The sequence below is a fragment of the Onychostoma macrolepis genome, chromosome 12 (assembly GCF_012432095.1).
Source record: "Onychostoma macrolepis isolate SWU-2019 chromosome 12, ASM1243209v1, whole genome shotgun sequence".
NCBI classification, from domain to species: Eukaryota; Metazoa; Chordata; class Actinopteri; order Cypriniformes; family Cyprinidae; genus Onychostoma; species Onychostoma macrolepis.
The window spans coordinates 17,994,867-18,018,646 of NC_081166.1; the positions used below are offsets into that span (position 1 = coordinate 17,994,867).

A 23,780-nucleotide genomic window follows, 5' to 3' on the forward strand; every position below is an offset into this window, starting at 1 on the left:
ATGGAAATTTGTCATATAACTGAAACGCATGTTTTTGAGTGTAGGCTATATAATCTAATAGGCCTAATCATAATGAAATGTGGTTCTTCCACCCCCCTACTTTGAATAGGCCTATTTATGTACCAAGCAAAGTCAGAATTTTTAATTTCAAACCATCATTTTTAATGTTTAATTTTTAACATTTATAAATATTACAAATTTGCCATTTGTAATAATCCTTTGACCTAGATGTGCCAATGTGGTTTAAACCAGCAGGAAATGCATGAATGCGGTTGTGACATGTTTAAAGACACCACAAACTACCCGTGAAAAATATGCCAGAACAAGTCATTACAAGAAATCCAACATAACAGAATACACACAGCCTAAATCATTTTACACCAGCACCTGAAAAACTAATTTATTATGCTTGAGGGCACATATTGTAATATTATTTTAACTTAACCCTCTTTAAACTTTGCATTGAAAATGAACTGAGCTCTTATGTCACAAATCGGAAGGAAAATATTAGAGACATGACGGAAGACATTAGTGTATTCATCTACATATTCTGTGGTAATTATGTGCATCTGCTTGATTTCCTCTCTGTTTCCATCTTACATTGTGGTTTTGTTCATGTGGAAAAAAGTGCTGAAGGGAATTTCAAATCTATTTAAATGTAGGCCAAAGACCATTACGATATTGCCGAAACTTTGTCCAGTGGCACATTTAATAATGTTTTAAGCAGACCACATGCCACTGTTTCAACTGTAAAGCGCCTATAGGTATTGGTTCATTCAAACAAATAGAGAAATATTTAGATAGCTCTACAGTTTTTTATTTTATTTACAACCCCAATTCCAAAAAAGTTGGGACATTTTGTAAAATGCAAAAATCAGTGATTTGTTAATTCTCTTTAAACTTTATTTAATTGTCAAAAGTACAAAGAAAAGATTTCCAATGTTTTCACTAACCAAGTTCATTGAATTTTGTAAATATAAACAAATTACAATGTTTAAAGTCCGTGTAAAGAGAATTCTGAGAATTGTATCTAAACACATTACAAATGTTAGAAATGTATTGCTGAAACACATTACAAAGTATTTTCGATAGGAGACAGATCTGCTGGCCAGTCAGTCACATCCACATGTCTACAAAACCATGCTGTTGTAGCACATGCCGCATGAGACATGGTATTGTCTTGATCTAATAATGATGGACTTCCTATGAAAAGAAGTCCATGCACCCCCATACCATGACAGATGTTTGCGTCTGGATGGTCCCTTTGGTCTTTGGGACTGAGAATTTGATTTTTGCTTTCGTAATTCATTTTTCCCAAGAACAAGCTGAAATGTGAACTCTTGAGAAATGAGAACCCATCACTGCATAGAATTGATATATATACAGCTTTCTCCTAGAGTAACAGAGATTTAAGTTGCATTTATTGATGCAGTGGCAGTGGCAGTGACTGTGTTATGTCAGCAGTTTTCCGAAAGTACTCCTGAGCCCATGCGGCTATATTACAAACTTGATTCCAAAAAAGTTGGGACACTGTACAAATTGTTAATAAAAACAGAATGCAATGATGTGGAAGTTTCAAATTTCAATATTTTATTCAGAATACAACATAGATGACATATCAAATGTTTAAACTGAGAAAATGTATAATTTTAAGGGAAAAATAAGTTGATTTTAAATTTCATGGCATCAACACCTCTCAAAAAAGTTGGGACAAGGCCAAGTTTACCACTGTGTGGCATCCCCTCTTCTTTTTATAACAGTCTGCAATCGTCTGGGGACTGAGGAGACAAGTTGCTCAAGTTTAGGAATAGGAATGTTGTCCCATTCTTGTCTAATAGAGGCTTCTAGTTGCTCAACTGTCTTAGGTCTTCTTTGTCGCTTCTTCCTCTTTATGATGCGCCAAATGTTTTCTATGAGTGAAAGATCTGGACTGCAGGCTGGCCATTTCAGTACCGGATCCTTCTTCTACGCAGCCATGATGTTGTAATTGATGCAGTATGTGGTCTGGCATTGTCATGTTGGAAAATGCAAGGTCTTCCCTGAAAGAGACGACGTCTGGATGGGAGCATATGTTGTTCTAGAACTTGGATATACCTTTCAGCATTGATGGTGCCTTTCCAGATGTGTAAGCTGCCCATGCCACACGCACTCATGCAACCCCATACCATCAGAGATGCAGGCTTCTGAACTGAGCGCTGATAACAACTTGGGTTGTCCTTGTCCTCTTTAGTCCGGATGACATGTCGGCCCAGTTTTCCAAAAATAACTTTTTTCACTTTGAAACAGTCCATTTTAAATGAGCCTTGGCCTACAGGACACGACAGCGCTTCTGGACCATGTTCCCATATGGCTTCCTTTTTGCATGATAGAGCTTTAGTTGGCGTCTGCAGATGGCATGGTGGATTGTGTTTACCGACAGTGGTTTCTGGAAGTATTCCTGGGCCCATTTAGTAATGTCAATGACAGAATCATGCCGATGTGTGATGCAGTGTCGTCTGAGGGCCCGAAGACCACGGGCATTCAACAAAGATCTTAGGCCTTGTCCCTTACACAGAGATTGTTCCAGATTCTCTGAATCTTTGGATGATATTATGCACTGTAGATGATGATAACTTCTGAGAAACTCCTTTCTGATATTGCTCCACTATTTTTCGCCGGAGCATTGGGGGAATTGGTGATCCTCTTCCCATCTTGACTTCTGAGAGACACTGCCACTCTGAGAGGCTCTTTTTATACCCAATCATGTTGCCAATTGACCTAATAAGTTGCAAATTGGTCCTCCAGCTGTTCCTTATATGTACATTTAACTTTTCCAGCCTCTTATTGCTACCTGTCCCAACTGTTGATCCAATATTTGGCATGACATTTCAAAATGTCTCACTTTCAACATTTGATATGTTATCTATATTCTATTGTGAATAAAATATAAGTTTATGAGATTTGTAAATTATTGCATTCCTTTTTTATTCACAATTTGTACAGTGTCCCAACTTTTTTGGAATCGGGTTTGTAACACAGACGGTTTCGTATGCAATGCCATCAGAGGCATGCACATTCACCTATAGTTTCTTGCCTTGCCCTACATGTACTGAGATTTCTCTGGATTCCCTGAATCTTTTCACAATATTATATATGGTAGCTGGTGAAAGACCCAATTTCTTTGTGATTTTACATTGACTTTACTTTATGAATGGATTAACATGTGCAGTTGTTTTTGCATATCAAACTGGGAAAAGGCATTTAACTAGATATCAACTGATATTATAATTCTTGCCAAATAAGCAGATAATTGCATGTTATGGCCGATGAATGGCAGATATTAAAATTTAGCAAAATTAAAAAAAATTAATTCACCTGTTTTAAATGCTATAGTGCTTCACAACATTATACTGTACACAAAAATATTACATTTACGTATATTATATTATTGTTAAAATAACTCTATTCCTATTAAAGAGAAAAGCACAACTGAGCATCCAATTTTATGGTATCGACAGAAACCAGTAAATTAAAACATTCTATAATATCAGACAAAAAATAAAATAAAAATGTGGTAGAGATAAAAATAATTTTAAAAAGTCGCCTTATGCAGGGTATCAAACTGTTGTTATAATCCTTAGATCTGTCAGAAGTGATATGGTAACTTCTTGTTAACAATATAACGTACGGTTTCTGTTCCTCAGAAATACATTTTGTTTAACACATCACTTTAACACATTTGTTTGTCTTGCCATAACTCTCTTTCCTCTGTACTGCCATCTCCATTGCCAGATCAGATTGCAATCAGCCCACCTAACATTTCTTATAGGGCTCGTATTAACTGTCAGTAAATTACATAGAGAGAGCCTTGGATTGACGCAAGTAAGCAGTGTGATTCAGTATGTGTGATGAGCTTGATATCTCCTATTGCCGCCAGAATGCAAGTCTCAAGAAGAACAAGTTAGTACAAGGCTGCTTTGATTTATATCAGTATTGCACTCTATCAACCATAAAGCTTTCTGCATGTCTCTTTATTTCTCTTCATTATTATAAAATGTGTTATTAACATTTCTAGAACTGAAATTCACAATGTGTAGCAAACACACGGATTACACAGTACTCCTGTAAAAAAAACAAAAAAAACATATTTTCCAGTTTGCGAAAAGTCTCAAATAATGCATTTTTTTTCTTCAAACTACATAAAAACCCATGTCAGACCAACAGAATTCCCTAAAATGTTGTCCCAACTAGTCAAACACAGTTGTATGAACAAAGAGGGGTTTGTGAGTTCCCAGCATGCATTGCAGCATGAATAAAGTTTAGTTAAACTATTCATCAAACTATTTACTCTTGTGTTACTCTCTCTTCCTCTCACAGTTTCCTCATGTGACCACATTTTACCTTCAGCTGAAATGGTACTTGGGTATTTAAAACATTTTGACTCATTTCTATGGGTTCTATTTGAAGTAGTAACAGACTGCTTATCAGGGACAGAGTCAGTTCCTCATAGCTGAGATAAGGTTCAAATACTGGTCTGTGCCACCAATATTTAATTCTAATTCATTTGACACAGCTGTACATGAGTAATATAAACTGTGTGATAGCATAAAACAAATGGGGAAATGAGTAATAATTATAAATAAATGAATAGTAAATAGAGTTTTATAATGAGAACTATATTTTGAGGATATTCAAATAACATTTTTAACATACAAGTGAATGGTTAGAGATATAGATGAATTCAACATAACCAGACAGAAAGTTAGTGAGTTAGTGGAGAGAGCATGGTTGGAGTAGCAGTGGGTTAATGGTTAGCAGCAGACATTGGTTAGTCCATATCTTCTCTGGAAATCAGCAGTCTAACATAGTATTGGAAAGTCCGATTCATTTGAGCCAAAAGAAATGACTTTGATTCAAGACTCAAAGCGTTTAAGTCTCCATAACTAGAATTAGTGTACAGTAAAATCTAGTGTCTTAGTTTGGTTTGCTGCTTCCACCCTAATTGATACCCCATAAGTAATGGAATTTTCTAAACTGACCATTAGAAACTTGACAAATAAGTTGTTTGTTTAAATGACTAATACCTTTCACAACCATGCAACATATGATTCAACTAGCTCTGGGTTTACACAGTTCAAGTTGCCCTAAAGGCTGAGTGAAAAAAAGCAGAAGTAAAGCTTTTAATGTATGTCTTTGGACTGGGTGACGTTTCATGAACTCTATCACACCCTTCATTCACATTTTGTACTAAAATAAAAGCCTCTTTGAGTCGCCTGACTGATGCTTTGACACGTCTTAATTTTCCACTACTGAAGTTTATAAGGTTTATTACAGGATTATTTTTGCTGGATCAAACCTCATTCTAAGTATTACATGTTTTCCCCCTGCATGTCTTGAGATTGGTAGATTTAGGGGTGGAGGTGGGTGGGTTTAGGGATCTTGTGGATCCCCCTGGATCTTGTGTTCTGCAGCGAGACGCTGCTCGATCTCACGGCAATTCGTTCATATTTTACAAGGTGGCTAATTCGTACGAATTCGTATGACCTCACTCGTACAAATTCATTCGTATTTTACGAGTTTCACAATTCGTATGAATTTGTACGAATGACCCTGCCCCTAAACCTACCCGTCACTGCGGTTTAGACAAATCGTGCAAAATCTTACGTGTGAGGTTGTACGAATTAGCCACCTCGTAAAATTTGTACAAATTGGTCGTGAGATAGCGTTGATGGACTTTAATCATTACACATGTCAATCTCGTACAAATGTCAGTCAGGAAGTAGTGAAAACATAGCAACAAAGGCCTGGGGGTACAGGGTGATATAGAGGGCCCCATCACCAATTACAGAAATGTCTGATTACAGCCCTTGGAGTATGAGCACTCATGGATAATTGGCCCCCGAGGCACTTTCATGTCATGATCTGACCCAGTAATGATTTTTCTTCTTGGAGTGAGCTTACAGTAAGCATCACACCTCAGTAAATTATACAGTGGTTATCCTCTATGAGAGTAAAAAAATTGCCTAATATTATTGTGCTGAAAAAGTTAGCACTCAGTATATGTCAGTTAGGGTGTCTTTTGGAATTTGTTTTGTTAGTGTTTTACTGTTGCATCATGTGTTTGCATTGATCTGATTTTATTTCTCATTGACCAAAAATAACGCACCTATAATTAAACTGGGTGTAATGTCTTGGAGTCACCCACGATATATTTATAGATTCCATTGCGGTTTGGAACCTTAAGGCTGTTCCACCTCAAACACTCATTATTTTCCATTGTCATTTGTGGTTTTGTAGTCATTAAGTTCCTCAATTTGAATTTCCTTCTTTTAAAGGAGCTCCTAATCTGGTGAATGAACAGGTTTATGATTTATTACTTTAAATATGTAAAAGTGTTTATTTTCTTCATCCCATTCCCAGATTAAGTGATCTCTTTAACAACAGGCTATAAGATCTTTGTAGACTATATAACAGACTACCTACAAAACACTCTACCTACTTACAGAAAAAGATTTGTTGGGATCAGCATTTATAGACATTCTAAACTCTATTGGTGTTAAACAACACGTGTCAGGACCTACTCATTGTCGAAATCATACTCTAGATTTAATACTGTCACATGGAATTGATGTCAGTGGCATTGAAATTTTGCAGCAGAGCGATGATATCTCAGATCATTATCTAGTCTCCTGTATATTCCATATAGCTAAAGCTGTAAAGCCAACTCCTTGTTACAAATATGGTAGAACCATTACCTCTACCACAAAAGACTGCTTTATAAATAATCTTCCTGACTTATCTCAGTTCCTCAGCATATCCAATAGCTCAGAACAACTTGATGATGTAACATAAACTATGGACTCTCTCTTTTCTAGCACTTTAGATGCGGTTGCTCCTTTACGCTTAAGGAAGATTAAGGATAAGAGTCCAACACCGTGGTATAATGAGCACACTCACACCCTAAAGAGAGCAGCTCGGAAAATGGAGCGCAGCTGGAGGAAAACTAAATTAGAGGTATTTTGTTTAGCTTGGTGGGAAAGTACCCTATCCTACAGAAAAGCATTAAAAACTGCTAGATCTGATTACTTTTCGTTTCTTCTAGAAGAAAACAAACATAACCCTCGGTATTTATTCAATACAGTAACTAAATTAACGAAAAATCAAGCATCAACAGGTGTTGGCATTTCCCAAGAGCATAGCAGTAATGACTTTATGAACTACTTCACTTCCAAGATCGATACTATCAGAGATAAAATTGTATCCTTGCAGCCGTCAGCTACAGTATCGCATCAGATAGCGCACTATAGATCCCCTGAGGAACAATTCCACTCATTCTCTACTGTGGGAGAGGAAGAATTGTATAAACTTGTTAAATCATCTAAACCAACAACATGTATGTTAGACCCGATTCCATCTAAACTACTAAAAGAGCTGCTTCCAGAAGTCATAGATCCTCTTTTGGCTATTATTAATTCATCATTGTCATTAGGATATGTCCCCAAAACCTTCAGATTGGCTGTTATTAAGCCTCTCATTAAAAAACCACAACTTGACCCCAAAGATCTAGTTAATTACAGACCGATCTCAAATCTCCCTTTTCTTTCAAAGATACTAGAAAAGGTAGTATCCTCACAATTATGTTCCTTCTTAGAGAAAAATTATATCTGTGAGGAATTCCAGTCAGGATTTAGATCGTATCATAGTACTGAGACTGCTCTCATTAGAGTTACAAATGACCTGCTTCTATCATCTGATCGTGGTTGTATCTCTTTATTAGTTCTACTGGATCTTAGCGCCATGCTCGACACTATCGACCACAACATTCTTTTGAATAGACTAGAAAACTTTGTTGGCATTAGTGGAAGTGCTTAAATCGTACTTATCTGACCGCCATCAGTTCGTAGCAGTGAATGAAGAGGTATCATATTGATCACAAGTGCAGTATGGAGTACCTCAAGGCTCAGTACTAGGGCTGTTACTTTTCACGCTTTATATGTTACCCTTGGGAGATATTATCAGGAGACATGGTGTTAGCTTTCACTGTTATGCTGATGATACACAGCTCTATATTTCTTCGCGGCCCGGTGAAACACATCAAATTGAGAAACTAACGGAATGCATAGTCGATATTAAAAACTGGATGACGAGTAATTTTTTACTGCTAAATTCTGAAAAAACAGAGGTGTTAATTATCGGACCTAAAAACCTCACATGTAATAACTTAGAACATTATCTAACACTTGACGGCTGCTCTGTCAATTCTTCTTCATCAGTCAGGAACCTAGGTGTGCTGTTTGGTAGCAATCTTTCATTTGAAAGCCATGTTTCTAGCATCTGTAAAACTGCATTTTTTCATCTCAAAAGCATATCTAAATTGCGACCAATGCTCTCAACGTCAAATGCAGAAATGTTAATTCATGCGTTTATGACCTCAAGGTTAGACTATTGTAATGCTTTATTGGGTGGTTGTTCTGCACGCTTGATCAACAAACTACAGTTAGTCCAAAATGCAGCAGCTAGAGTCCTTACTAGAACCAGGAAATATGACCATATTAGCCCGGTTCTGTCAACACTGCACTGGCTGCCTATCAAACATTGGATAGATTTTAAAATCTTGTTAATTACTTATAAAGCCCTGAATGGTTTAGCTCCTCAGTACTTGAGCGAGCTCTTATCACATTATAGTCCTCCACGTCCAATGCGTTCTCAAAACTCTGGCCGTTTGATAATACCTAGAATATCAAAATCGACTGCGGGCGGCAGATCCTATTCCTATTTAGCACCCAAACTCTGGAACAATCTACCTAACACTGTTCGGGAGGCAGACACACTCTGTCAGTTTAAATCTAGATTAAAGACCCATCTCTTTAGCCTGGCTTACACATAACACATTAATACGCTTCTATTATTCAAATCCGTTAAAGGATTGTTAGGCTGCATTAATTAGATCAACCGGAACCGGGAACACTCCCCATAACACACGATGTACTCATTACATCGTAAGTAGAATGGCATCTACGCTAATATTTTTCTGTTTCTTTCCTATTCTGTTTCTCAGTCCGTATCCGGTCAGATGGTGGATCAGCACCAAGAGATGATGTCTACAGCCCTGATCGTCAGCGGAGACCAGGACACCCAGATGACCCCCAGAGACATATCCCCAGTGAAAACCTCGATTGAATACAATAAAATAAAAAACAACAACAAAATAACTAAAATATAATAAAATACCTAACTACATAATACTACTATTGTTAGAAATCACAACAAAATTAAAATAGAAATATAAACTTTTAAACTGCGGGTTTCGTCTGGTCAGAGGAGAACTGGCCCCCCGACTGAGCCTGGTTTCTCCCAAGGTTTTTTTTTTCTCCATTCTGTCACAGAGGGAGTTTTTGTTCCTTGCCGCTGTCGCCTCTGGCTTGCTCAGTTGGGGACACTTAATTTCTAGCGATTATCGCCGATTTGATTGCACAGATACTGTTTAAACTAAACTGAGCTAGACAATGACATCTCTGAATTCAATAATGAAATGCCTTTAACTGAAAATTGAAAATTGAGTGTTTAATCTTATCATTAGACATTACTGACACTCTATCCTCTAATTTGATACTGTTAAGTGCTTTGACACAATCAGTATTGTTAAAAGCGCTATATAAATAAAGGTGACTTGACTTGACTTGATAATACTGGTAGGTGTATTTGAGCGGGACTGAACTGAAGTGAACTGACATGCAATTATTTTTAGGGAAATGGAACGCAAGGCTAAAGTAGTTCTAGGCAAGTCTTCACTTCATTCCTTGCCAAATGATTTCAGTTATTTCAAAGCATTGTAAGTATATGTAAATACAGAATATAATTACATCACCAAAGTAATAATATAAAAGAAAAGGGAAACAACAACAACAAAAGTAAACAATATCTCTAATAATTATAAACAATGACAATTATATACAATAAAGCAAACAAATACAATGGATTAATCATTTGGTGTATACACATAACATCTCTCTCTGGCTCTCTCTCTAATAGCTGCATTTCTTGAACATGAAGCAAAATTTACAGCTCGTTCAGTCACTGAGAGATAACGATTATTTGTCTCACAACTTCATGATTTGAAGTGATTTGTTATCGTCTTTTTGAATGCAACTTCCCCAAAAAGTGCCTCCCCTAATTTAAAATGCAGGTCACTTTCTAGGAAAAATGTAGATGGGGCAATTTCAGACGCAGCCATTGAAGTAACCCCCATACAACATCCCTCATCCCCCACCCCCATGTTCTCTGAGAAATACTTAATTGCGTTGAGCTGTAAATCTGTGACGCATAAATGTTGCCATATCCAAGAAACTTTACAGCGTTCATCTGCTGCATGGATTTCATTAAGGACTTAGCACGGCTCATATCCTGCCAAGTAATGACATATCTTTTTAAGGCCTTACCAAAGAATCATGGAATCATTGTGTGAAAGTGCTCACTAAGCATGACAAATGCACACAATGGGCTCAGATATATGTGAGAATATCTTAGGATCAGTCTGCCATCATCCAGTTTCAATTTGAACACTTCTTTATCCAGTGCATCTGCATGTGCATGTTCAAGGCATGCTGTCTGTTTTGACATGGCTTAACAGATCCTTTCTACAATAATGAAAGGTATTTAATGGGTCAAATATTTCTCAAGAAAGTTTCCTGTGAAAAGTGTTTCATAATACAGATTTTGAGAGAAAATGAAACAAGTTTAAACAATTTACAGTTGATGCCTTTATCAGTAATTAAACTATAAAATGCCTGTAGAAACTTGATTTGATGCTCCTCCTATGCATGCCATTAAATCAAATGAAAAATCCTTGGGCCTGGAAATGAGTAGGACATTTTATTGAGCGTGTGTGTTCTCTGAGGCACTTTTGATTACGAAGAAGTCTTTTGGCAGATTCATGTATTTGTACAGAAGCATGATCATTGCTCACGTCACAACTTCCTCAATTCATAATAAGAAACTGATGTCAGCACAGGCAGGTGATGATACTTGTCTCCAAACTGAACTTGTACTTTCCCTGGAGGACTAAACCTGGTTTAGTCTATCCGTTTTTTTTTGTTTTTTTTTAACATTATCATTTTACTTTGAATGTGCAAGGCTTCCGGTCAGCCACTTTCAGTTATTTTATTTGTACAAACAACAGCCTTTTATGCTGCATGATATTGCAAACTTCTATTTATTATCGGAAAATGAATCAGACTCTCACACATTTACAGGAAACAGCTTACATCTGTTTTGAAATATATGGTCAATAGCACATCGGTGCCTATGGTATAACTCATTAAATGCCTGAGGTCAGTTGGTCCTGACTCTGGAAACCCCCTTGCGCATGGATATTGCACACACAATAATCATTTCTGTTGATAATTACTTGTCTGAGGACAAATACCCCATTATTGTAAAAAAAAAAAAAAAAAACTGCTGTTATAATTCTGTCTTTATTTTCCTCAAGCATTTTACTTGTTAGTAATATGAAGTTTGTAACAAAGTCTGCAATATGTTATTTGCATAAATTTAGTGTGATACGTGTTACCATAATGCCGTTTGTATTTGGGTGAATAACCCTGTACTTTTTTGTTATTATTGGTCATCAATGATGGAGGACCTAATCTGATGAATTTTAGTCCTTCCATTACGTTATTAAAAGCACATTAGCAAATTAACATTAAATCATTAAATGACACAAAATGCCACAATGCTTGTATTTTTTATAGCAATAATTTATATGGTGGATAATGGTGCCTACTGTATAATCCATTAAATGCTTGAGGCAAGTTGGCCTTGACTCTGGAAACCCCCTTGCGCATGGACATTACATACATGTTATACATTTTCTGTTGAATTTTACTTGTCTGAGGACAAATACCCCATTTTTGTTGTAAAATTAAAACTGAAACTGTTATAAATTTCTTCAAGTATTTACTATATACCAGTATTTAATACACAATTTCTGGGTTTGTGTTTTTGTCAGATCATATAGCCTACCACTGTTTAGTTGAGCACCAGTGTTTTTCCCCTGAGGTCTATAAGATATGTTTCCCGCCCACAACAAAACCCCAATATACTCAAGAATTCTGCACTGACATTTGGTACAGTTCACACAATCAGTTATAGGGGACTATCTACCCATTACCTATTGATCACTATCATGCAGTGGAAAGTGTGAGAGATGTTTGCTCTTTCAGCATCACTGTACACTTTAAATCAGGGGTCCCCAACCTTTATCAAGTAAAAGACATGGGCATGGTTTCACAGACAGGGCTTAGTCTAAGCCAGGATCAGTCCATAGATCAATAAAGACATTTAAGTAATTTTTATAAAATTACATTGCTGGTGTCCATCTTGAGACAAAACAAAGGCACTGATATATTTTAAGATCAGTCAGTGCAAGTTGCTTTCAGTTGAAACAACTCTGACTTACATTTTAGTCTGGGACTATAGGCTTAAGCCTTGTCTGTGAAACCGGGGGATGTTGTATTACATTTTAGCCTGGCCTATAATAATATATGTAGTTTTATATTCATGTATTTACATACTTTGTAAGGATGATTACATTGCAAAATCACTATTTTAAATCAAATATGTTAATTAGAAGGGACAGGAGACATTTAGCTGAATTTGACCTTCTTACCATTGCTTAGAATTAGCTTAGGTTAAACCTGACTGATCTTGGTTAGCATCAACATTGCTTGTACATGCGTAGTGCAATGCAGTTTTAAAATGTCTAAATGTCAAAATCTTTATAATGCCTCTCTTTGTGTCCTCAGATTGGAACCATAATAATTGCGTAGGAGCCAGATCTCCTTTTACAAAACTGTCTGTCTGAACTTGTACAGGAAGTTGCACAATAAGTCTTTTTGATTCAGTATTCCCAAAGGCAAGATCGAAATCCAACCTTTTGTTCTCTGAGTATTATGCAAGCTTCATGATTAAATAGGATGTGTGTAGTTAAATGTTTTTACTTGGAGGAAAATAATTTTTAGCATACTCTCACTTTTGCTGTTTCTTCTTGTTCTTTTTCCTCTTTCACTTTTGTGGTTAAGAATAGCTGTCCTTTTCTGTCTGACTTTTGAAATTTCTCCTGTTGATCAGTGGTTGTTTCTGCTTAAAAACATTAAAAGTTTTCACACGCTTTTCAGGTCATTGGCAAATCAGTTTTACAATTTCATATTCTCTGATATGACACGATTCTTCAGAACTGATTTTATCTTTTTTTTCTTTCAAAAAGCTTTGGGTTTTGTCTGCTAAAAAGGATGTGTGACCTCACGTCGGAGTCCCCCATACTCCTGGAAACCACAGACAGACAGCAGACATGGTATACAAGCACTGATCTCTTTTTCTTTTTCTTTTTTTCTTCTTCTACAGGTATTCATAATTTATTGCAGAAAACTCACACAAAAAATACAATTTCAAACCACGCATTCTATTTTGAATATTTTATTGATTTTTGAATGTTGTTGTATATTGAAATGCAGCCATGAACTACACCCTGACTGTTAGTGATTTAAACTGAAAAAGAATGTAAAAAGTGATATTATCATATACAGTAGAGTAAAATTATATCTTAAAAGACGTATAATTTAACTGTAAAATATTTGTTACCACTAAAGAGTATGCATTTGTATGATACTCAAGAAGGAAATACAGTGTCAGTAAAATATTTTAAAATATTATAAAATATTAATTTAGAATGAAAAAAATGTTTGTTATCATTTATGTAAATTGTAGTGTTTTCTGCTGTAATACACATTCAGTTAATGTTTATTGCATTCATTTAGTGTGATTCGTGTTACCATAATGCTGTTCTGTATTTGTGTGAGTAACCCTGTACTTTTTTGTTATTATTGGCCACCAATAATGGAGGCCTTAATCTGATGAACTTTAGTCCTTCCATTATGTTATTAATAGCACATTTTACAGCAAAACAGCTCAAATATGTTAGAATATTAAAAGTAAATCATTTAATGACATATACAGGTCCACCAAAATGCCATAATTCTTGTATTTTTATAGCAAAGTTCTGGCAGCCACTTTTGTGATTTTTGTATGATAAACAAAAATATGTACAAGTGCATTTGAGATCTGTTGAAGAATGCTGAACGCAGATATTATTAACATAGTGATGATGATTGACAGCTGTGCATTTAAATCTGTTATTTCCTCTTAAATTCACAGTTAGTGACTGTCATTTAAACATACAATGTCTTCTTCCCACACATGAAACTCAATCTAAAGAGTATATTAAGGTAGCCAGTTTTTTAAGATTACTTCACAAACTGCTAGAAGTGGTAAGGGCAGAAAAGCATGTATGAAGATAAACAGGTTCCACATGGATGATTGGAAATTCTGCTGATTTTCAGTGGTGTAAAAATTTGACAGCTTATATAAGATGTATAAGCTGTCATATACACACACACACACATACACATACACACACACACACACACACACACACACACACACAAATGAATAAATATAAATAAATAAATAAAGTGTGAGAACATTATAGTGGTCTTCACGGAAGAGTTCACAATAATAACATGTCTATGTATTTGCCCCAGAAAAGGTATTTGGATACTTTATACATTAGTCTATGAATATCTGGGTTAAGTGTGCAAAGGTCTCCAAATACTGTTTAGAGCCATCTACAGTAGATTTGATCAAATAATATATATGAACTCAATCACCAGAAGCAAAGAACAAAAACATGATTGGATTTCACTTAGTGATTGAGGGGAATTATAGCAATTCTGGGAATTCTCACATGACTTGGGAATCTCTCCATTGTGTTTTTCAGGATGTGCGTTGTAATAACACACACACACACACACACTCTCTCGAGGCATGAGCTACTGGAACTGTGAGTTAATAATACCAAAATGACAACTCGGTCACTGATGATTATTAGTTTAGATGGTTTTGGTTTAGCGTTTTAAGATCTTTTCCTAACTGGAAAAGATTCAAATCTGAATCTGATACTTTCTCCTTTTTATATCTTTTAATTTTTTTCCCCCTGTTAATAGAAACAGTTCCAGGGCCACAATTGCTAGACATGCCCCACAACATATTTGTAAAGCACGATTTAAAAGGAGTGCAGTGCATGTCATTTTGACTGTTATTTGGCATGGTTTCATAATGTATCTGCACATGCTGTATGTAATTCATTAACTTTTTTCATTAATAAGATAAATATTGTACCCATGTATAATTTCAGTGTAATAATTTCAGTCGTTATTTGTTGGTTAAATACTTGAATTATTGAATAGAATTTTAATACATATTGAGAATGAATTAATTTTATGTGTCATTAATATTGGGTTATTTTATTTATTTATTTATTTTTAGCTAACTTCCTAAATCAATTTAGCCATACCTTATTCTGAGAAAAAAATTTAACAAGTTGTGATATATAGTTGCATAATTTTCTTTTCACTACTCTTAATATGCAAAATGAAAACACAAACATAGAATTATTATTTACTTCATAGCTTTATTGCAATTAGTTAGATTTGTTCTTCACGTTCCAGTTTAAAACAACCAGTATCAAAACAGGTTTATAAATAAATAAAAAATATTAGGTCAAGCTTAACAAATATACTTCACATAGTCCTTAGACATGATCATTTTTCTTAGTCACACTTAAATACAGACATTAAATAAATAAATGAGTACATTAATTCAACACACATGAATTATAAAGCAACTCTTTTTTTCAAAAAGTTTTAGAGTCAAAGGTATTCATTCATAGAATGGTAATGCACTTTTTACAAAAAAGACAGATGAAATCAGTTCATGTAGTTTGTTCCATTTGCTCAGTTCATTCGGAGTGCAGTGTCCCAAAGAGCTTGTCCCAGTGAGTGAAGTATGGAGCATAGTTGGACTTGAACTTCTGATGGTGGACATCATGGTGCAGAGCTCCTCCATACAGACCAAAAGGCACCAGTCTGTGTGTCGCCCATGGCAGGTCATAGCCACAGTGGTCCTCAACTGACAGCCACATGTTCAGCATATGGAAAAGCATCTCTGTCATAGGATGAACCCCCAGTAACATAGGATTCACAGCAGCGAAGAAACCCAACGACAGAGTCTCCCAAGCCCCTGAGTACTCAGTGGCCAGAGCGAAGGTGGACGTGTATTTGTGATGCACCTTATGGAAAGTGCGGTAGAGCCAAGGTACTCTGTGATGCAGAAGATGCCATACAAAGTACTGGAAGTCAAAGAGAAGCAGGCAGGCAGCAAGGTCCCAGATGACTCGCAGGAGCCCAGGTGCCATCGCTTGGTAGCTGACAGGTCTCCAGTACCAGTGCAGGACACTCAGTGGGAAGATGTACATGGCATGGTTGTAGAGCGAGAGTGCGAGGCAGCTCCATATCATCGTCCAAGACACGCTGGTTTTCTGTTGAATCTTGTACCTCCTTATCAGTGCCACCCTAGGTGATAGGGCATCCAGAACGACAAAAGGCAGGCAGAAGCTTAGGTAGACAGTAATTGAGAAGAGAACTGGGAAATATGGAGACCTTAGCACGGCCTCGTACTGCAGAATGCTGTCCCAGATGTACTGTAGTCCAAACATTGTAATTTCTTTTCAGTTCTGTGTCTGAATGGCAGAACATGTTTTTTGTGTGGCTTATAAAGCATACGGCCCCGCCCCTTTCCACATGTGGCAACTCTCCTAACATGGTTCTTCCTGTTGGAATTTCCAGAATATTTTGCGACCGTGTGAGATCTCAGAGAGAGTATTTTGAGAGAGTTTTGTCATTTTAATCAGATAACTATATAAATCTATATAAACTATATAAAAATCCTGCAATAGGCTACTATAGAGACAGAAAATGGTTTATTAGCCTACAAAAATACTATAATATAAACGATGATGGAAAGACAGTGTGTTGAATCACAGTCCAGAGAGAATAAGTAAACAAACGACACAAAAGAGTGAGGTAAGATTCACAACACATAAACGAACTTACCATTCACTGTTTTTCTGTTTAGAAAGCAGCTTAAGTAGTTAATCTCGCCCAGTCCCACTTGAAATTCCGATTTTTTAAAACCTGATAAAATATCTCTTAATCCTACAAAATATGACAGTTAATATTCAATTTCCGTGTGTCACTTTCAACTTCTGTAAGAGTACCTCCAGGAACAGCAATGAGACTGAGTTATTCCAGTTTTATTAGGTAAACACCGCCGTCTGCTGTTTTTAAGAGGTAAGTGCTGCTGCGACACTTTTTATTTGTTTGACACGCTCTAATTATAGGCTACAGTGCACGTATTATACCCCCCTCTCTCTATATATTATAATATTTATCATAATTTTCACCATACCCACTGATCATGTGTCCCTCATAACAATTTAATGAGAAAAAAATATAATATTGATCACATTTTCATAGGACTGAAGCTAAACAAAAAAAAAAAAACCCAAAAAAACAAAAAAAATAATTAATTTAAACCACAATTTTATTGTTTTAGTCCTTAACATGTCAGATGGTAATCAGCAAGAAATGCTTTCTTAATTGTCTTCCCTATTTCTTTTCCATATATGGAAAAGAAAGTAGGAGAATTTAATTTTTTTTTATTTAAGTTTATTTGCAAAAACAGATAACTTCATTTTTTTTTTTTTTTTCAAATAAGATTTTTTTTTTATTATGCTATCATGTTTTTATTGTGTTTTATTGTGTTAGTTAGCTGTATTTTAAGAAAGGAACACAAATAAATGCTTACATTATTGCAAAAAATCATACAAACTATGCACATTTAGTTAAATGTCTAAGTACGAACTCAAGTGCCTCAGGGACATGACAAAATGCTTAGTTTAAGATATTATTATATGCTAAAAATTATTAAAATGCAATAATTATATATATGTGTGTGTGTGTGTATATACACACACACTTCTATTACTATATATAATATTCTTATAACACACTTCTATTAATATAATATAATATAGCCTACTTTCATACATTATGGGTTTATGACAAACAAAAACAAAAGTAATTTGAATTTAGATCAACACGTCTGCTTTCACAGCGTACCACGAAAGCGACACCTATCTCTGCCTTTTAAGTTTCGTTTTCGTGACATCGAATCTTTCAATACGCAGACCGAAAGGAAAAAACACATCCTGAAGTATAATATGAGGTAGGAGTGAACAGAACCTACTGTAAATAACACATTTAACCAAATGTGCAGTTTAAATATAACCTATTGTCTCCGCATGTGCTGAATAATCTTGCCCTAAATCACCCTGTAGTCATTTGCATGTTCCTCAGTTGATGTAGGCTATATCTCGTAGCAGTCGTATTTTTTTTTCATAACATATCTATATAAACTTTCAATCTAAATTTGTTTTGCAATATGTTGCACTGGGCTTATTTATAAAAATATACTGCCAGTCCTACCTTGAAAATGATCATCATTATCATCAACAACACATAATTTCTTTTCCTCATGTCTCCAGCAACAAAGACATGGAAGCTAAGCTCAGGCAGCTGGAGTGTCTGTTTACATGGGGAGTAGAAAAATCAGACATCAGGGATTTGAACAGTTTACCAGACAGACTCCATGACAGGATCAGATTTTGTCCACAAAAGTATCATGCTACATATTTCAACCTTCTGGCTTTTATCAACCACCTGGAGGGTAAAACTGAGAGTGCACTGGATTACCTTCAAAAGGCTGAATTGGCATTAAGGGAAGACCAGAGAAAGAAAGCTGAGTTCCTTGTGACGTTCTCCAGCTTTGCATGGGTACATTATCACTTGCAGAGGCTGAATGAAGTGGAAGATTACTTGAACAAGATGAAAAGTATATGCAAGGACATACCAGGTTCATCTGAATACTCCTGCAGCTTGCCCGTAGTTCATGGTGAGAAAGGCTGGAGCTTTCTGAGACTTGGAGGAACGTTCTATGAGCAAGCAAAAGAGAGTTTCTCTAAGGCTCTTGAGGCAGAACCAGACAACATGGTTTTTAATGTAGGCTACGCAATAGTGCTTTACAGGATAGACGGCATGAACAAAGCAGAAGACACTGGAACAGTCACCGAACAGCAAAGAAAGGCTCTCAGCCTGGAGCCCACAAACACTGAGATCATGGTACTTTTGGCTCTGAAACTCCAGAGGTCAAGGAGACAGGAAGCCCAGAACCTTATAAAAGAGGCCCTCAGGGTGTCTCCTGACATCCCACAAGTCACCAGATATGTTGCTAAATATTTCAGGGCAGAGCGCTCCATTAAAGAATCACTGTCTCTCCTCACTAGGGCAGTGGAGCAGGCCCCAAACTCCTCCTTCCTGCACCATCAAATCGGCCTTTGCCATAAACAGCTGCTTATTCAGATGTTGGAGGAGAGGAGGCCCGGTAGACGCGTTCCTGCTGCTCAGAAATCTGCTAAGGTGGCTGAATGTATCCAGCACTTCTCAAAGTCTGTAGAGCTGAAGCCTAACAATATTTATGCCAAAGTAAATTTAGCAGAGGCCTATGGGGAGAACCGGCAACTTGAACAGGCAGAGAAGATTTTCTGCAGCCTGATAGATGACAAGGCTCTCAGTGAGTCTGATAAGCAGCACTGCTACACATCCTATGGTGTATGCCTGCTCTACAAGAAAAAGGTTGAAGACCAAGCCGTCAGTCAGTTCAAGTCAGCATACATGATTCCTATCGACAGCTACGCAAGAAAACAAGCCGGCAAGAAGCTCAGACTAATCGCAGAGAGGAATCTCAATACCAGGCAGAAAGTCAGAGAAGCATTCGAGATTTTGGCTTTTATATCCTCTGAAGACAAGCAGGAGACACAAGCAAAGGAGTATCTGCGGAGAGCCCATCAGCACTGCTCACATACTGATGAGCTGTCAAAAAACTTTGCTAAGGGACTGAAATTTTAACTTTCTTACTTATACATACTTTTATCAAAAAACTTACTGCAGGGGTGCCCAACCATGTTCCTGGAGATCTACCTTCCTGCTGAGTTCAGCTCCAACCCTGACTTACTGTAATGCTTTTAATGTGCACTTATTCATTTACATTCATTCTTTTATCAGAAGCTTTTATCCAAAGAGAATATAAAATCCAGAAAAGTATAAATAATTTTATTTTTCTGGAAATAAAATCCAGAAAAGTAAAAATATATATTGTCAGTGGCTGAATAATGTTTATATAAATAACAGTAGTATTTAATAGTATTTGAAATTGAGAAACATTCTGGGTGTTAGTGATGGTGATTTTGACTTCAGTGCAGGTGACATTGTTAAACAATTAGATGGTGACAAGACTGTCTTTATAAGTGAGTCAGTAGCAAACTTACTTTTACTTTAAACACTATCTTGTATATGTGTGTGTGTGTGTGTGTTTATATATACACGTCACTATATATAAATAAAATATATATAATAAAAATAAACAAAAAAATGATTTTTTTTTTTTATGTACAGTTTTATTGTCATTGTCTCTTTGCTGAAAATGACAGTTAAACAAAGAAATACATATGCTAAAGAAACATGACTAGTTTACAACCAAATATTACACTTTATTTTATGCAGCCTTAAGCGCTCTGTCTTTTGTTGTCACTCTTTCCCTTCCTCTTCAGCCAAGGTTTCAGTTTCCATTCTGAGTTTAACACTCCCATCTCTAGGAGAGGTTAATAAAGCCTGCACAACCTTCCTCATCAAGTAGATTCTGAAGCATTTATCGTACAGACGTCCTAGATAAGGTAAGTGCATGCCTACAATTACAAAGGTTTTTGCAGTTGGTCTACAGTGGTTTTTGCAAAGCTATTTAATATTTAATATATACTTCAAGAGGCAAGAAAATGCATTTCCAATTTTAAAATTACATTTTTAATAAATGTACTTTTGTCCAAATATATTTTGGCCAGAATAAATATATTTAAATAAAACATATATTACTAAAATTACTGAAAATATATTTATGTAAATGTATTTTAAAATCTATATTAGTAATGTATTTTTAACAGTTATTATGTATTATTAACAGTTTTTGCATGTTTTTTAATTTATTTATATATATATATATATATATATATATATATGAGAATTGAGAATGTTTTTTCACTTTTACCAGATATGGATCTGGACAGAACTCTGAGAACAAAACTTCACCAACTGGAGTGCCACTTCACCTGGGCTCTGATGAAAGATGATATGGATCTAAATGATCTTCTCAGTAGACTGGAAGAACAGATTAAGTTGGACCTCGCAAAGAAAGAAGTACTTGCCCGAACTTACAATGCTCTGGCATATGTCCAGTTCCTTCTGGAGTTTCACGAGGAGGCACATAACAACCTCATGACATCCGTGGAGCTACACATGGAATGCCATGGGGATGAATTTCACAAGACACTCATTGTCACTTATGGAAACCTTGCCTGGTTAAACTACCACATGAGCAACTACACAGAATGTGAAAGTTATCTGAAGAAGCTTCAGGAGATCAATGAAACCTTTCCAACTGAGTTTTCATCTGTTCCAGAGGTGCTTGGTGAGAAGGGATGGACTTTTCTTAAATTCTCATGCAAATATTATGATAGAGCCAAACAATGTTTCAGGAAGGCTTTAGATCTGGAACCCGAGGAAGGTGAATGGAATGCTGGTTATGCCATTGCTCTGTATCGCACCGAATACGAGAGAGTCTCTTTGGAGGATTCACCTACAATAAAGCAACTGAGACGGGCCATTGACACAAATCCAGATGATGACGTTCTCAAAGTCCTCTTAGGCATGCGACTGGTTATTTACAAGAGGTACGGAGAGGCTGAAAGCTTGGTAGAGAAGGCTTTAGAAAGATCTCCAGATCATCCACATGTCATGCGATATGTTGCGAAATTCTTCAGGAATCAAGGAAGTGTGGACAGGTCAATTGTTCTTTTGAAGCGAGCGCTTGAAAACTCACCCAACTCAAGTTTCATACACCATCAGTTAGCTCTTTGCTATAAGCAGAAGAAAATCCAACTGCAGCAGGAGGGAAGTCACCATGCCAAAGGGTCAAGAGTTCAACAGATTCGCGATCAATGCATCTATCATTTAGAAAGGGCCACCAGCCTGACAGCCTCCTTCATTTCTGCAATGAGCGATCTAGCGCTGATGTACGGAGAAAACCACGACATGTTGCGGGCTGAGGAGCTGTTTCAGGTCACTTTCAAAGCAGCCAAAGAGAGAAACGACAATCTACATGTGGTCAATTTTTATTATGCCGAATTCCAGCTGTACTGCCACAGATGTGAGCAGTTAGCTATCAAACACTTCATGGAATGTCTGAAGATGAGCCCTGATTTGATCGAAGGGAAGAGAAGTGCCTACAGATTAAAGAAGATCGCTGACAAACGGATTAAGAGAAACTCGCTGGAAGGGGAGGCTTATGGGATACTAGGCTTCCTTCATAAGATAAAAGGGGAGAAGCATGAAGCCATTGAGTTCTATGAGAAAGCTCTGAGTTATGAAGACAATGATGAGTTCCTCAGTCACCTTAGTGCACTCAGGATGTCCTTACAGTAAAGTCATCACGTATTATGTGCTTACACTATCAAATGTACATTATTCAATATGCATTTGGGTGTGCTACATGTACTGACACTTTATTTATTCTATAACTGTATAATGGAGATTAAGAAAAGAGAGATCAGAAAATATATAATATACTGCAACTTTATGTTTATGTTCTAAGATTAATGGCTAAAAATATTTTACAGTATTTCTAAACTGTCATAACCCAAAAGGTACACTTTACACAAAAAGCTTAAATAAAATTCATAATGTGTATAATGCTTATTTGTTTGTCTGTTTTTCTCAATCAGTTTTTTTGTACAGATCAAAACCTATTCCACAGGTAATGTGGGCTTATAAAAAAGTAAATAGCTTCTTTTCAGATTCCTATGTGAGAATAATGATTGTAAGTAATTTTATGCTATACGTTTCCCGCGAAAGAAAAATATATCAGGTACTGGTAAAATAAAACATTTACATTTAAACCTATGATCCAGCCACCTCAATCATTAGACAGCAATACAATGTAAATGACAGCCTGACCCAACGACATTCAATTGTGTCCTTAATATTTAACTTGTCAGCTGCAGAGTGTAACACACGTGTGTATTTGATTACATTGTGAGGTGTGGACTGAGTGGATCGCATTTCATTCTGGCACAAAGTCTGCACTGTATTAAAAGTAAATATCTCTACATTTTTTTTTTTTAATGGAGACATGCAGCATTTAAACTCATGTTGATTTTTCCTTGTGGCACAATTTCTGCAGGTCATTAATGAAAAGGCTATGCTATAAGTCTATTGCATTTACCATTGTTCTTTATAACAGTCTTTAAGTATTTTAGCATCACGATGACAAGTTTTGCAGCTCTTCTTCAAGTACACAAAATGCATATAAAATAAACTGTTATAATATAACCATGATAATATGACTTAAGTCTAAGTGGACCACAACAACATTTTTCAAAATGTCTTATTTTGTGTTCAGCACAAGAAAGAAATTCATACAGGTCTGGATCAGCTTGTGGGTGAGAAAATTATGACAGAATTTTCATTTTTGGGTGAACTATCCCTTTAAACTTCTTACTCAGTGCAGCTGAAGACAAACCAACATATAACTCAATAAATAACTGACCCAGCTGAATCACATGGGATATGAGAAAATAAGTCAAAAATAGCTTGTTTGTCTTGAGCACAACTGTGATTAGGCCCAAAGGCAGGCTTACAAATATATGAGAACTTTTTGCCACGTCTTTCATCACTAAGTGC

At 36.2% G+C, this 23,780-nt stretch overlaps 4 protein-coding genes across 5 annotated transcripts in view; 3 read left to right on the forward strand and 1 right to left on the reverse strand.

Annotated features, from left to right (window-relative positions):
• Positions 1–97, forward strand: part of ptenb (phosphatase and tensin homolog B) — a 119,884-nt gene extending 119,787 nt beyond the window's left edge. For both annotated transcript variants that reach the window (XM_058792947.1, XM_058792948.1), the window contains one exon: positions 87–97. The gene's annotated coding sequence lies outside the window, so the exon portion shown is untranslated. The remainder of the gene's footprint in view (positions 1–86) is intronic.
• A 15,388-nt stretch (positions 98–15,485) lies between these two features.
• Positions 15,486–17,129, reverse strand: ch25h (cholesterol 25-hydroxylase). Its single transcript, XM_058792956.1, has 2 exons — positions 16,986–17,129; positions 15,486–16,702 (listed from the first exon to the last, which is right to left on the reverse strand). The coding sequence occupies exon 2, from the start codon at positions 16,586–16,588 to the stop codon at positions 15,833–15,835; it is 756 nt and encodes a 251-aa protein (XP_058648939.1). The 5' UTR covers positions 16,589–16,702; positions 16,986–17,129; the 3' UTR covers positions 15,486–15,832.
• Positions 17,130–17,559: 430 nt separating this feature from the next.
• ifit10 (interferon-induced protein with tetratricopeptide repeats 10) lies at positions 17,560–22,749 on the forward strand. The gene is made up of 3 exons (XM_058792945.1): positions 17,560–18,159; positions 20,600–20,722; positions 21,094–22,749. The coding sequence occupies exon 3, from the start codon at positions 21,096–21,098 to the stop codon at positions 22,521–22,523; it is 1,428 nt and encodes a 475-aa protein (XP_058648928.1). The 5' UTR covers positions 17,560–18,159; positions 20,600–20,722; positions 21,094–21,095; the 3' UTR covers positions 22,524–22,749.
• Positions 18,151–20,719, forward strand: ifit9 (interferon-induced protein with tetratricopeptide repeats 9). The gene has a single exon (XM_058792946.1). The coding sequence runs from the start codon at positions 18,489–18,491 to the stop codon at positions 19,896–19,898; it is 1,410 nt and encodes a 469-aa protein (XP_058648929.1). The 5' UTR covers positions 18,151–18,488; the 3' UTR covers positions 19,899–20,719.
• Positions 22,750–23,780: the final 1,031 nt, after the last annotated feature.

Bases quoted from the DNA above. Each gene is read 5' to 3' on its own strand.
- ifit10 (XM_058792945.1), top strand. From the start codon at position 21,096: ATGGATCTGGACAGAACTCTGAGAACAAAACTTCACCAACTGGAGTGC.
- ch25h (XM_058792956.1), bottom strand. From the start codon at position 16,588: ATGTTTGGACTACAGTACATCTGGGACAGCATTCTGCAGTACGAGGCC.
- ifit9 (XM_058792946.1), top strand. From the start codon at position 18,489: ATGGAAGCTAAGCTCAGGCAGCTGGAGTGTCTGTTTACATGGGGAGTA.